Source organism: Branchiostoma belcheri, unplaced genomic scaffold, assembly GCF_001625305.1.
Source record: "Branchiostoma belcheri isolate BF01 breed outbred unplaced genomic scaffold, Haploidv18h27 scaffold57, whole genome shotgun sequence".
Classification (NCBI taxonomy): Eukaryota; Metazoa; Chordata; class Leptocardii; order Amphioxiformes; family Branchiostomatidae; genus Branchiostoma; species Branchiostoma belcheri.
In genome coordinates this window covers 1,651,025-1,665,081 of record NW_017804209.1, presented here as the reverse complement: position 1 = coordinate 1,665,081, position 14,057 = coordinate 1,651,025, and the positions used below count along the sequence as shown (strand labels likewise).

Below are 14,057 nucleotides of genomic sequence, written 5' to 3'. Positions count from 1 at the left end.
CCCGTCGCCTTCCTGCAGCCCGTATGCATGGCGCATGGGTCCTGTCGGCACTACTGGCGCCTCGCTGCTTCGCTTTTGTTGATTTCTATGATTTCTGTATCGGATGAGCAAATTGGCCCGGAAAGGTCCGTTCCCAGCGGGCATCGCGGCGGGACACTCGGCGGGCGTTGGGACACTGCGAGGAGACTCGTAGAGATGTCATATTTGCCATAGTGCAGTTCGGAATACACAATATTTTTCGTTAGTGCAATTTTCGTTGAAAAACTTCTGTTTCCGACTCTGTAAAGCATTTGCCCATTTCCTAACACATCTGCAGTATTCTATTATGCATACAGTTTCTCTAAAATAAAAACAACCCTCTCGCTAATCCCAAGACGATGCAGAGGCGGCAGAAGGTCCATTTGTGCATTCTCCCCCATCTTCCCCGCACCGTTCGGTCTATACGGCTTCCTTTCGGACTGACGAACGCTCCATCCGGTTTTAATGGAGTTCCGTTTGTTGTTTATGCGCCTTGGCCATTATGTATTAAATAAACCCATTCAATGTGATATTTCTTTTTATTAGAGTAGTCTCTACCAGACTAACTACGCTGGCTATATACAGGAGAATATTTGCCTGGGGAGTTTGGCCGTCTTTGGGTTTGACTGGCCGTGCAGGGAGGGAAAGAAACTACCTCCCCGCGTCCGGACTCCCCTGGCAAATTTTACTCTCTTTTTTGCCGAATGCTACAATGCTTCCCGTAGAAAGGCATGGTGGTGCTGGTGGAGGCTACATTAGATGTAAGCCGCGCTATTCCCGAGCCGTCCACACCGTGCAGCGGCGCATTCCACGGCGACAGCCGCCAATTGAAAAATTAAAGCGTTTTCGCCACGGGGAGGCCGCGCTCAGAAAGGGCCCATCTGGGACAACGCCCAGGCGCGGAAATAGACGTGTGGATGCTACATTCGGAACTGTATTTTTAGTCACGTATATTCATTGAGTATTAGGCAAGAAGAACAGGTGCTTATATGACGCTTTCTACTCAAAAACACAATCACTAAGTACATAATTACAAAATCGGGAAAAGAAAAATGAGTATAAGCAAGAAAACATTCACGTTGGTGATTTATCTATTACGGAGCTGTATTAGCTGGTTCCATCAAAGCAGAATGTATAAAAACAAGAAAATATACTGTATATCAAAACTTCAGAAGAAAGAAACGTATAGAAATTGAAAGCTTGTTTTGTGATGTCTCCGAGAGAGAATTTTGTTGCAACAAACAAATGTTAGGCGGCAAAACTGCTCTGGTTTCTTCGCTTCCTTCCAAAGAATAAATGTTCCAAGCATGGATACACGAGATTCGTGCGTTCTAGGTTTTGTCTTGATATTCTCATGCATTAACCATCTTGGGAATGAATTCGGAACGAGTGCAATATTTCTACGGACCAGACATGCCAGGTTAATTTTCGTTCCATGCAGTGTAGCAACAACACTAATGTGATGTAGCTTTTCAGGCGCCACAAATTGTAGCAAAATAATGAATCTTCACGTTGAAAATGTTACACAATAAATTATAGTCTCCATCAATTGTTTGATCTAGAATATATTGCAATAGAGTTGAAATTTCGTAATATTTCGTTGATTTCTTAATTTCTCTTTATTCTAACGGTAAAGCGAAATGGAATTCGTTCGATCCGAAAAATCCCGATGTCGATTTTATCTGGTTAAAAAGGCGATATTTAAACGGAAAACTACCGCACAAATCCCTAACATCTTGTCATCTTTGTTTTCCTGTCAATCTTTTGATTGATCGAAGGGTTGATTTTATCTTACGCATGTTGTTACAGACGGTAACAATGGAAGCAAATCGGGATTACGTGATGGGGAGGGGAAAACAACCTGTAATGCTGAGGTCACAATTCCCACACGGGGCCCGGCCGGGCAGATTTTAGGGAACGAAAAATACGATATAAAATACAACAAAACACAGAAAGGTCTTTAATAATGACCATGGGCACTATTTCTGTATTTTCTTGATATGAATGGTTAATTTTTCGTTCTAATAAACAGCCCAGCCGGGCCCAGATTTGGAAATGTGACCTATGCAAAAGGCTTGTACAGCGTCTGACACGATTTCACAAAACATGGACCAGGGGGGAAACATAACGATCGCGCGCGAATTCGAACACATTAGAACTAATGTAGTTACTAAACGATAAACTTAGCAAAATCATAAAATCATGAATGCAACAAAGGCTAACCACTACAAAACGAAGACCTGCATTTATGGAAATGTATTTATTTTTTGTGGGGTTCAGTTAGCTCCGCTTGTTTTGCACCGTACGCGTCTTCCAAAGCACGACATTTCTAATCTCCAAGAAGATCCTAGGGTCTCAAAAATAGAGTATCAAATTGGCCAGGCAGTATCCGTTATCCAATTGGCCAGAGACGGTCCATGCACCGAAGGTGGGGGTAGCGACAAACAAAACGGGCCATATATCGGGCTAACGATAATTCCCCACAACCTCTGCTTGGAGAGTAGACATTTTCTCCGTGCCCGTGTCATATCTAGCGTCACCCCCCCGTCCTTAGTTCTTTTTAAGTGACCGTTGGTTGTGACCTAAGCATAACGTAGTACCAAAAAAAAAAAGAGCTGTGTTTTCGAAAATGTTTTTATTTTTTCTGGAGTTTGGCTTGTTTTGCACCCTGTCCTCGGAAGCGCCTCGTGTCAGATCTAGCGTCATTCCCTCGCCCTTTAGTTCTGTTTAAGTGACCGTCGGAGCCACCGGAGGGTCGTTAGTTCCGTGTTTGTGGCGGCAGATGGTAACCGGGAGGTTATCGGGGTTGTTCCCGGGCTTGTAGCCCGCCTCAGCCCGCCAGCCCGCCCCGTCAGGACGCATTACATCACGCCACTGCGCACTGTCACGCTTCTCACGGTACAAAACTCCCCGCACGGTCCTCCCCAGCTTTAGAACGGACAGCGGCGCGTACAGGACAGCATTGTCTGGACTTTCCACTCGCTAAGGACTCAGGGAACAGGGAAGCGGTTTGTACTTGGACTTCAAGTAGGATGGAGCAGGTAAAAGTGACACGTTTGGGAAGTGAGAGTGTTCCAAGGCGGTTATACGGTTGTGTGGTTGGTTGAACGACGCGCTCGCTGTGTATGGGACTTAACACGTCGTTTGCATCGAAATCTGTAAAACCGTAGAGTTGAGCCGGGTAGGAATGGCGTAAATGTGATAATTATAGGTGGATTGTCACTATTGTGGTGCCAGCTGGCCTCTATACTGCGGTAGATCGTTTGCTTCGGACAGTGTTTTTCTGTTGCGACTCACAGCATTATTCCAACTGTGGCGCTTTCAACGGACACCACAGTGACATTCAGCTGTTTTTGTACAAGACAACTTAGCTTTTCTGTTTGTTTTTAATTCAATTATTCGTTCAAATCAACCACGTGGAAACTACTGCAACTGCATTGGTCTGACTTTTATGATTCTTCTCTTTAAAGCATTCATTTTCTTTTATTCTCATCTCTTAAAATCTCAATCGGCTTGCACAACTACAGATAGACGCATTTCCCCTGCTGAACTCTCTCTAACCCCATGCTTCATTTCAACCATGTGCTGTGGATACTTCTTACATCTATTCTACATCTCCTTATTATCAATTCATTGGCATGTATAGATCTAGAAGAGCTAGCCTCTACCAGGCTTCGGGATGCGGCTGAACAGAGTAGACATTGCTCAGAGAGATGACATGCCAGTGGAGTTGGTCATCTAGAGAGTACATTTTGCCGCATCCTAGGGTCGCAAAATGTAACCTTTTTTTGGCCGCCTAACTCCCCTGGTATACTATTCCCTTTATTTTGGCTAATTTCTAGAATTTCCAGCGATCCGCGGTGCCTGGTAGAGGCTACAGCATGCAGAGCCGGTAACGACCAGCAGGTTGGTCGGAGCTCCCTGCTGGGATATCATCACCGTGCACCCCGTCAGACACGCGCCGCGGAACGCTGAGATTTCACCAAAACCAAACGATCTTTTCTAGCAAAAAAAAAAACGCCGTTTCAATCCAAAACGTTATTCAGGAGAATTTGAGTCTACTGCGGTACAAGTCTAGTGGATTTTATTTTTCATTTGTATGGTTTAATTTGTTGATGAAGCGGCCGAAATTTGTGATCGGAACGCTGAGATTTCACCAAACCAAAAACAAAACGATTTTTCCCATGAAAAACACCACTTCAATCTAAAACCTTATGGAGGAGATTTTTTACTGTGTCGAGTGGATTTGTAGGGTTTAATTAGTTGTTAAAGTGGCCGAAATTCGCGATCGGGAGGTTACCTCTCGCGGGGCGTTAGTCCGTACAGTCGGCCTGTCGCTGCCGGTGTTGCCCGTGCTTCTATTGTCTCCCGCCTGTAAAAATGTCACATTTGCGTCATTTGCCCCGCTAATAACGGCCTTTATCTCCCCATTAACTCCTGTTAATCCCCGGGCAAGAGGACTTCTGTCACAGAAACGTACTCTCCAAGCAGAGGTTTGGGTTTTGGGCTATTTTTGGCGTGTTTTAGGCTTTTTTATCGGGGTTTCTTTTTTGCACTGGATTTTTTGTGACAAAAGGATTCCAGTGCAAAAAATAAACCCCGATAAAAAGCCTAAAACACACCAAAAGTAACCCAAAACCCAAACCTCTGCTTCGAGAATAACAGAAACGGTCCTGTTTACATTGCGATGGTTAGCGACACAGCGTGAAGTGGTGAAGACCGGAATTGTTTAATGCGAATTCGAAAGCACTCATGACTCGCGAGTCGTTTTTGAGAGCTGTACTTGACATTGTGTTGGGCTCCTGCAGGCTTGTAGACAGTTTTTGTAACGTGCTCGCTTAAAGATTGTTGACTGAAACACGCATTTACGAAAATGTATGTAACATTAGGAATCCACATCACTGATCCTGACTTTTCACTCTGATGGACTCCGATTGTGATCCACCAACAAATTAAAAACGGACCGGTTTTAGCAAGCGTAGTTTTGACTCTTGTAAAACTGTGTATTTCGCATATTTTTCACTGCCTATATCTGTTTTGTTTCGGGTTATTTTAACATCTTTTTTAAACACTATATTTAATCCCCTTAATTAACTTAAGACTTTGACGATAACCGCCTGTTTTCGACTAGTCAAATATGTATGATTCCAGTCTACCAGAAGTCTCATCCAATTTTCTGGTCTAGTTGAAAGGGTTACTCTTCAAGATGAGGTTTAGGCATTGTCTTATTTTTGACATCGTTCTGGACGTTTTCTTTTTATATTGGGCCTATTCTTTGTACCAGTATCTTCTTTTCTTTCGGCAGCGTTATCGATGCAAACCTGCCAATTTGAAATTGAACCAGAAGATCGCATTAACAAAAGAGGAATGACAAAATTGCCTGTTTTTCTCTAGGTTTTCTCTAGTATAAACCGCATGCTGCGTAATTTAGCCCATACCAGGCTTCGGGAGCGGCAAAGTGTTCTCTCCAGCAGACCAACTCCCCTGGCATGTTATCTCTCTATTTGGCCGATTTCTACTCTTTCCAGCCGCCTCCCGAAGCCTGATAGAGGCTACGTAACCAGGCTAACGGAGACTGTTTCCCCACAGGTATCCTCTATAAACCGCGTGCTGCGTAACTTAGCGAGCGGAGAGAAGAACACGCTACAGAGCCTGCAGTCCGCAGACCCGCAGATGCTGGAGAAACTCCGCCTCCTCAACGGCAACGCCTGGCCACATCCGGGACCCTGGCCCTACCCACCAGCCACCGCGGGCGCCCCGCCACCGCAGACAAACGGAAACGTCACCACCAAGAAGGAAGGTCAGTGGAGAAAGTTTGTTTGCGAAACTAATTTCTAGCTGTAGAATAATGCGCGTCATTCAAAAGTTGTTGTTTGTTGGCATCCTTCCGTCTAGGAAGACGATGGAATCCGCGCAATGGATCAGTTCGTGGTTAGGCATTTAAAAGTTAGGCAAACCATAACAGCATTGTTTTTTGTAATCACCCAAAGCGTGGAGAAACGTTATGAAACTGGGTTGTAGAATGCTGTATCAGGACTGTGGTTGCCGCGTTATGACAAAACGAGCAAAGTTTTTTTCCGCGTTCCGAAAGCGTTTCTCGGCGCTGGTTCATTCAGTGCAAACAGATGAATGTCAAAGTTTATATTATATATAATTACGTATACGTAAAAATAGAATGGGTTCTTAGGACGAATAATTTTTGTCTGTTTCTGATCGAATGAACTCGTGCGAAACAATTACAGTGTGCTATTTATATTACAATGATACAATCCAAAGGGACGTCAAATCAAGTCAAATCAGTCATCTCTGGCTCCTGTAATGTCATTTTGCATAGTTAAAAGTTTAGACAATTACAAGTTACAACGCTGGCGCTTCATGATGAAATTTATTTACATTACGATGATACAATCCAAAGGGACGTCAAATCTCTTTCTACCTAGATGCACCTGATTAATCTCTTATGCTTGAAATGTAAATTTGCATAGTTAAACTTATACAACGCTGGCGGTTCATAACAAAATGAAGTGTTGTGAGAAATAGGTTGTGACACTCCCCGCCTTGTACCGACAAACATCCGGGTAATTTATCCGCCTCGTGCGCGGGTTTTCCCCTCCCGAGACCTCCTCGCGACCCGCGCGTTTTCCGTAATAAAGTCGTGACCTTTCCGTTATTACCCGTACATCCCCGCGGACCACGTCCCTGTGCTAATTACGGCAGCGTTCCGGGCGAGAGGTACGCAAAGCGCGTCACAACGACTTAACTCAAGACGGAGAAACAAAGAGAACTTCTACTGAACAAAGGTTCGCCGCCACCCGAACGAAGTCGCGCGATAGTTTGCGGGAGCTACAGGACCGTTGCAATTCCAGATTGACTTGATGAGTTAGGTATGATGATGTTGTATATCAGGCAGAAATGTTCGTTCATGAATTACATTTCGTGGCGTAAAACATAATTGGAGACAATCGAGACTGATTCAATATACACATCTAAAGAAACATGCCAGCAGATATTGGCCATTGCATCATAGTAATTACCGCAGCGTTCCGGGCGAGAGGTACGCAAAGCGCGTCAGTACGACTTAACTCAAGACGGAGAAACAAAAGCGAACTTCTACAGAAGAAAGGCTCGCCGCCGCCCGATAGGACTGGGATAACGAACTCGCGCGATAGTTGGCAGGGAGTGACAGGGAACTCGCGCGACAGTGACGAGTGATCGTTGTCATTCCAATGTTAATTTCGAAGCGCAAGACAAAATTGGAGAAAAAATAAGTCTGATGATGGACTGATTCAACCAAGGAGCTTCAACAACTTGATAGAACGTCATACACATCTAAAGAAACACGTATGCAGATACTAAAAGTTGTTTTTATCATAATAAATTAAGGCTACCTGACTACTGACTACCAAGTTACGAACATCTAAAACATTACATCCTTTACAAAAGTACAAATGTAGGGTGGCCAACTCTGATTTTGATTGCTTCATGGACTCGCGTCTATGCTCCCACTCGGGGAGTTTGCAGTTTGCGGGGACGACAAGTAGAATATAAAAGACAACAAAACACAAAAAGTTGTAAAACTAATCATGAACTTTATTTATGTATATTCTTGATATGAATTGTTTATTCTTCGTTCACACAAACAGCCCGACCGGGTCCCGGTTGGGAAATGTGACCTTAGCAGCAGTGGAGTGGGACCATACAAGGCCACGGTAGCGACACTTGAGCGCGGCCGTAAATTCACGCCTTGTCAGCAGAATTCACAATACCCCTGTCCTGCCGAACACAGAAAATGTGTCCCAGGGAACACATGACGAAGATTTACTCCACATTACCGACACCGCTCTTTGCGAGATGTGTAAATGGACGTCATGTTACACATAAATTTGACATTAACCGCCGGACATTGATGTATTGGGGATGCCACACGTCTGTATGATGTGGCGTGATCACGTACAGATGGAGGCACGGCTGGAGAGGGTCTAGAAATGTCATATTCCTCCCGGACACTAACCTCCGTAGCAGGCTTATAGAACTGGGGGTTTGGTGGTCTTCGGCTGTTTTCTGATTAGCCTCCGTAGCAGGCTTATAGAACTGGGGGTTTGGTGGTCTTCGGCTGTTTTCTGATTAGCCCAGTTCTAAAAGACGGGGGTAATTCACCCAGGCCGGCTATGTTGTCTATATGCAATCAGAAAATAGCACCTAAAAGCTCCCAAAGACCACAAAGACCCCCAAAACTAATAGTTTTTGGCATGTTATGGAGGCCACCCGGACACGAGCAATGTTATTTATGTTCAGGACTCTTTTCCATAAAGCCGTTTATCATGTAAAGCGTCATGGTGAACGTGAAATATCGCATAATAGAAAAGCATGCGGGAAAAATATATGCATTGTTTCCATTTGATAGCATACAAGTCAATACTTGTCAAACCAAGGCGGTAAGGTCATTAATTGTTTTAAAAACTCAAATTGTATCTGTAAGTGCATTTGAGTTAGTTTTTTTTTCAATTTATTTGGTCCTTTTTCACAACGTAAGTCCTGTGTTGGGCAGCATAAATCTGCAAATGATTTTTTTTTTTAAATTTCAAATATTCCACGTGTTTATTTCTGACGGCAGTCTCGGCACGTCCCGGTGTTTTCTGTGTAATGACTTCCCGGCTCCCTAATCAGAACGGAGAATCTCCGTCATCTTTCCGTTCCACCGACCCTCATCAGGCCCACGGGGCATCTCCTAGGGGGTCCTGCTCATCAGGCCCACGTGGTATCTCCTAGGGGGTCCTGCTTGAGCTAATCTCGCACCTCGCACTGCGAGAGTTCTGGCTTAAGTTCTGAGCCGGTTTTAGCGGAGTTTTAGGGCACAATCCCACAATCGCGTAATCTTAAGTTTACAGATTCTAAAGAAGATTGACTACTAGGCCCACAACGCTATAATAAGACATAGTCTTCCTATTTTAAACACACAATTTGCACGTAACCAACGATCAAATGAGTACATCATCATAACGTATCGTCTAAAACTTTGCGCAAGCAAAGCTTCAAACCGAAAAAGGAAACAACAATTATGCACTATCATGAAAGTTCATCTGTGTTGGTAGAGTTAAAGTTTAGTGTTAAAACTTTAAATCAGAGTGACTGGTCAAAAGATCTAACGTTAGGTGAGAGAACATTTTATGTTCATCACTGTTCGATCATCTAAAGTTTTAAAACAATTATCCACCTCTTGGTGAACACAATTCCTTAAGAAACGTACGAAAATTTTGTGTCGCAGAATGTTTGTTGTTTACAGATCTGTAAACATTTACATAGGAAAGAACATGGTTTCTATTTATGTTGCACATTATGTTTGCATCATAACTTTCTTTGTTGACCTGCTGTTACCGTCAGGTCACATTAGTGATGTTGACATCAATGGAAGTAGTGACGAATTGGAGAATTGGGGGGGGGGGCATAAAAGTTCAATCTAATGTAGGTTTTGGCGTAATTTTCCTCATTCTCCAAGCCGCGTGGATCACTTTTACAAACAAACAAAAAAAAAACAGCAACAACCTTAAGAAACCTTTTGAAATTGTTATCTATTATTCGTATCATATCCTTCCGAATTCAACAACGGAATTCGCACAAGGGAAAGTTTGTATGCAAGCGAGTGTTGAGGTTATTTGTAAGTACTTCAGCATGGCGAGGAAAACTCGTCGTGGTTAGGTTTGGTTGCTGCAAGCTTGTTGAAGCTCCTTGGTTGTCGGTGCTTTAGCACGACAAGGAAAAGCTGGTGGGGTTGAGGTTAGTTGTTGGTACTTTAGCCCAGCAAATAAAAGTCGGCGTGTAGAAAGTTTGTCTGTGAGCTCCCCGCTATGTTTGTATGTAAACCATGTTTGGCGGGAGGTTAGCTGTTGGTACTTGAGCACGGCGAAGACAAGTTGAAGCTCCCTGGTTGTTGGTACTTTAGCACGGCACAGAAAAGTCGGCGTGTAGAAAGTTTCTCTCTGTGAGCTCCCGTTGATGTTATCAGCGCAGGCCCGCGGACATAATAGGTGTAAAAACGTTAAGGGGATTACCGACCGGCGAGATCAGCGGGTCTCCGGACCCACCGACCGGGAAAATTGAATTTTAAAAGCGGCTTTCTCCGCTGGAGAAGACTTTTTAAAGGGAAATAGCGACGCTCAGTCCGCAGGAATGGCGCTCGGCACAGATCAGAGCTTTCCGCGGCACCGGCGCCTTTGATCTAACGCCTGTTGCCAGGACAACGGGTGATGACGTCGTTATGATTGACACATGAAGCAGACGTGAGATTCCGACTCATCCAACAACAACACTGAGGCAGTCAGTTAGCGATTCTGGCGGTTGTGCTAGCTAGAAATGTCAGCGGCTAGGCGTGGACTGTACAAGCGGGCGGTTACCTCAGCTACCCCCGGGGCCATCTTCAGGTGTTTAACGGCGGCTTTTGGGCGGAAAGTGTCGCCCGGAGCGCCGGGAACACAAAAGGACCCGCCGACAATAGCACGGATAAGCCCGGGCTTCAAAAATCATTAGCCAGGGATACCGGAGCCGAGTCCTGCCGATTCCTGCAGGATTGGGCTGTGTAAATATTCCGGGATGACATGCGCCGGTGGTCAGCGTTCAAGCTGCGCTTGTTTTGACGAGTTTTTCATATAAAGTTTAAGTTTATTCAACCAAAACGTCACCCATCATTATAACCAGCCGTAAGGAGCTTTCGTTCTTACATAAACATGTTTTGAATGTCGGAAAGGAATCTTGGAAGACCAAAGCTGCTCCCACTTGTTGAAACAAGCTCGCTGTTTTGGGTCGCGGCCGAGTTTTTCGGGCGCAATTGTGTTCAGCAGAGAGCCTTGGTAGATCTCTCGACCGATTAGCCGCGCACAATGGACACTATATGGGTAATTAAGCCCGACTTGTCTGCCGGCCACGACCCCTGACCTTTCCCACTCCGTCATCCCGGGCCCCGCGCCTCCAGGGCGCATGTGTGAGCTGACAGGCCGACAAAACACGGACAATGGAGGCGATTCATGTCGATGATTATCGAGTTTTGCAGATCAAAATCTTTTCAGAAGCTCGGAACAGAACAGAAAAAAGAACATTTCTCCGAAGTCTTTTATCACTTATGCTAAGTGGCTAAGGCTAATATGATCATGCCAAGTCACAAATAGAGGACCAGCGAAGGAATCAGAAAGCCTTTTGATAAAATTGATGATTATCTAGCTTTGCAGATCAAAATCTTCACAGAACTTCGGGACTGGAAAAAGAACATTTCTTTGCCATCTTTCATCACTTACTGGGTATTCAAGTGGGTATATCTCACCTAGGCCTAAGCCTAAGCCTCCCAAGTCACAAATAGACGACCAACGAAGGAATCAGAAAGCCTTTTGATAAAATTGGTGATTATCGAGTTTTGCAGATCAAAATATTTTTACAGAATTTTGCAAAGGTAAAAAGAGCATTTCTCTGCCGTCGTTCTCCACTTACTTAAGTGGACTAAGGCTCATATAATCATACCAAGTAACAAACGAAGGAATAAGAAAACCTTTTGATAAAATCGGTAGTCATTTGCGACGGTGACAAAACAGATAAACAGAAAAACAGACACCTTATCAGAACCGAACCCACCCAGGTGTATCCCAGTCTGTCACCCCTCCCCAGTCAGGCGTGCCAAAGCGCCCCGGGCGGAATCCCCCATTACTGCAGCGGCGGCCCTTTGAATCTCTCCGCCTGCCCTGTGGCCCTTTCTGCTGATAACTGCCGAGAAAATTGATTACTTTGTTTCTCTCAGCCCCTCATTTTCGGCAGATAGAAGCTGATAGAGAGGCTATGATTACAGAGTAGACCACCTGCTGTCAATTCCCGAATTCAGTTTTGTCTTGTTCTGTGGGCTTTATACAGAGCAGTTGCAACATGGCAAAATGCCAACATTTCTGCTATAGTTTCAAAGTTTTTAAGTGCCCAAATCCCCAATGACGCTCCGAACATTTTTTTTTAAATTCAGAAAAACAGTAATGAATACAAATGAGAGGACACAGACAAAGTGACTGCGAACTCAAGATAGGCAGAACTTAATATATTCTCGCAGCCACTTTAACAATGACAAATAAAGGTATTTTACGATTTGCTTACAAGCAAGGGCCTGTTTTTCAAACGTTACGTTGGTCTATAAAGTCTTGGGCACAAATTTTCTAGATCATGAAAAATGAAAAACTGTTTGGCGGTGACTGGTTAGTGTCTTATTCATTTCTTCGCGTCCTTAAGTACGTTTCAGCCTAATTGAACAGAGTAAAAAGGTCCGAATTGCTTGCTTCAGGCATGTCTACGGGCAGACGATAAAAAGAACAATAGCCGATGTAGACGGACTGAACAAGTGCAGCTAATGAAGGAACATCACGAACATTTAGAAAAGTCACAAATTTAGGAAACGATTTCGTAAATGTGAAACTGTAACAATTGTTGAGACCTTAGTGTAGGAGGTTATGTAACTGTTAGTGGATGTTTCAAATTTGGTTACCAGAGATGGAAACTGTTTTTCTAGTTCAAAACTCCTGCTGAAAACATCTTTCGAACGTTCACCCTTGACCTTTGCGTGCAGAGCGTGCGCAGTGGGGCGTGATCCGCCATTATCTCACCAGTCTGTGCAGGATGACCCGAGGGGAGAACTTGTTTACTACCACTGTCATGTCATGTTTGCTACTAACACAAGAACGAAAACTTAACCACTGAAACACACAGTGTCGTATGGGATATTAAAGTACGTCTTTAAACGTACGGAAACGTTAATGAGTTTTTTTTTAATATCATAGACAAGACAATTTTGGGGCTTATTAAGAAAGTATGTCTAATTGGTGAGTTCCAAGGTCAGGCAATCAAAATTTATGTGCTGCCGATTATCTTAGCACGTTGTAAAAATAGCATTGTAAAAAATTCGGTACTTGCGAGGCGTTTGAAATAGTTTCACAGAAGGTAAAGTTGGTATAAAAAATCTTCCTGTCAGGTGTGATTGTATCTTTCTTAGACATGATCCAGGCTCGGTTTTTTTGTCAGCGTTCCTTTCTTCAAAGGCTCGCCGCCGGGCGTCGGTTACCTGTCGCAGAGGTGAGCGGTGTCATGAGAAGGTGCGGACCCCGCCGCGGGAACGTCAATTTTACCGTCAGCCGTCAGACCCACCTGTCAATCAAACGGCGCTGACCTTTCCCGCGCTACGTGCAGACGATGTTTAATCACCTCAGGTTTCCCGCCGAAACAAAGCCCGTATTGTGGCAAGTCTTATCGCACTATCAGCCATTTCACACAGGCGGCAAGGTTCAAAGTCGCCGAAAAGGACGATCATTATGAAATATAGAGCCATTTTGTTGAGGCTGCGATTTTAATTGACGGGACAAAAGTGCAAAGACATTCCTGAGAAGGCATTGACTTTTCACCACCTGTATTTGGTGTGGGTTTAAAATTCAGAGATTTAGAACTATAAACTTAATGAGTCATGAGACCCACAAACATATACGTCAAAACAGTTTCTAATAAATATCTAAAAACGTGCCGAAGTTTTGAGTGAGAAGTTATTGAAAGTTTTCTTGTGTGACAAAATCCTGCCTTGAAAGTATTTTGTTTTGTACTTGCCATTATACGATTGCCAACAAGTATATCTTAAACATTTAAGCAGCTTCCGGTGTTCACTTTTATTAAAATGTAACAGATAATACTGACAGAAAAGAAGTCGCAAATATCCATTTTGAAAATTAGATCAGACTAAACAAATACTCACACAGACGCCTTGTATTCAAATATTTTGGAGTCCATGTTAGCTGCGTGTTTTCTAACTAATAATACACAGTGTCTGAACAGCGTATTTAACCGTGTGTGAAGATATTGATACCCTATCATGCTCATCTCAGGCCCTTCAGCACGACAGTCGTCCTGTGCAAAGTGTGTCCGATAATAACCTACATCAGATCGCCTTACAGATAACCGCGCCAACTGTCGCAGGAGTGATGGATGGCTTCCTGTCGTCCCCCCGGATTTCCCAAATCTCGTCTGATTTTCCACCT

General features: G+C 44.0%; 1 protein-coding gene across 6 annotated transcripts in view; it reads left to right on the top strand.

Annotated features, from left to right (window-relative positions):
- The window catches only part of LOC109481743 (paired box protein Pax-6-like), a 103,206-nt gene that overhangs the window by 79,316 nt on the left and 9,833 nt on the right, over positions 1–14,057 (top strand). For all 6 annotated transcript variants that reach the window (XM_019784335.1, XM_019784334.1, XM_019784336.1 and 3 more), the window contains one exon: positions 5,608–5,818. In XM_019784335.1, the coding sequence (XP_019639894.1) occupies positions 5,608–5,818 (211 nt within the window). The remainder of the gene's footprint in view (positions 1–5,607; positions 5,819–14,057) is intronic.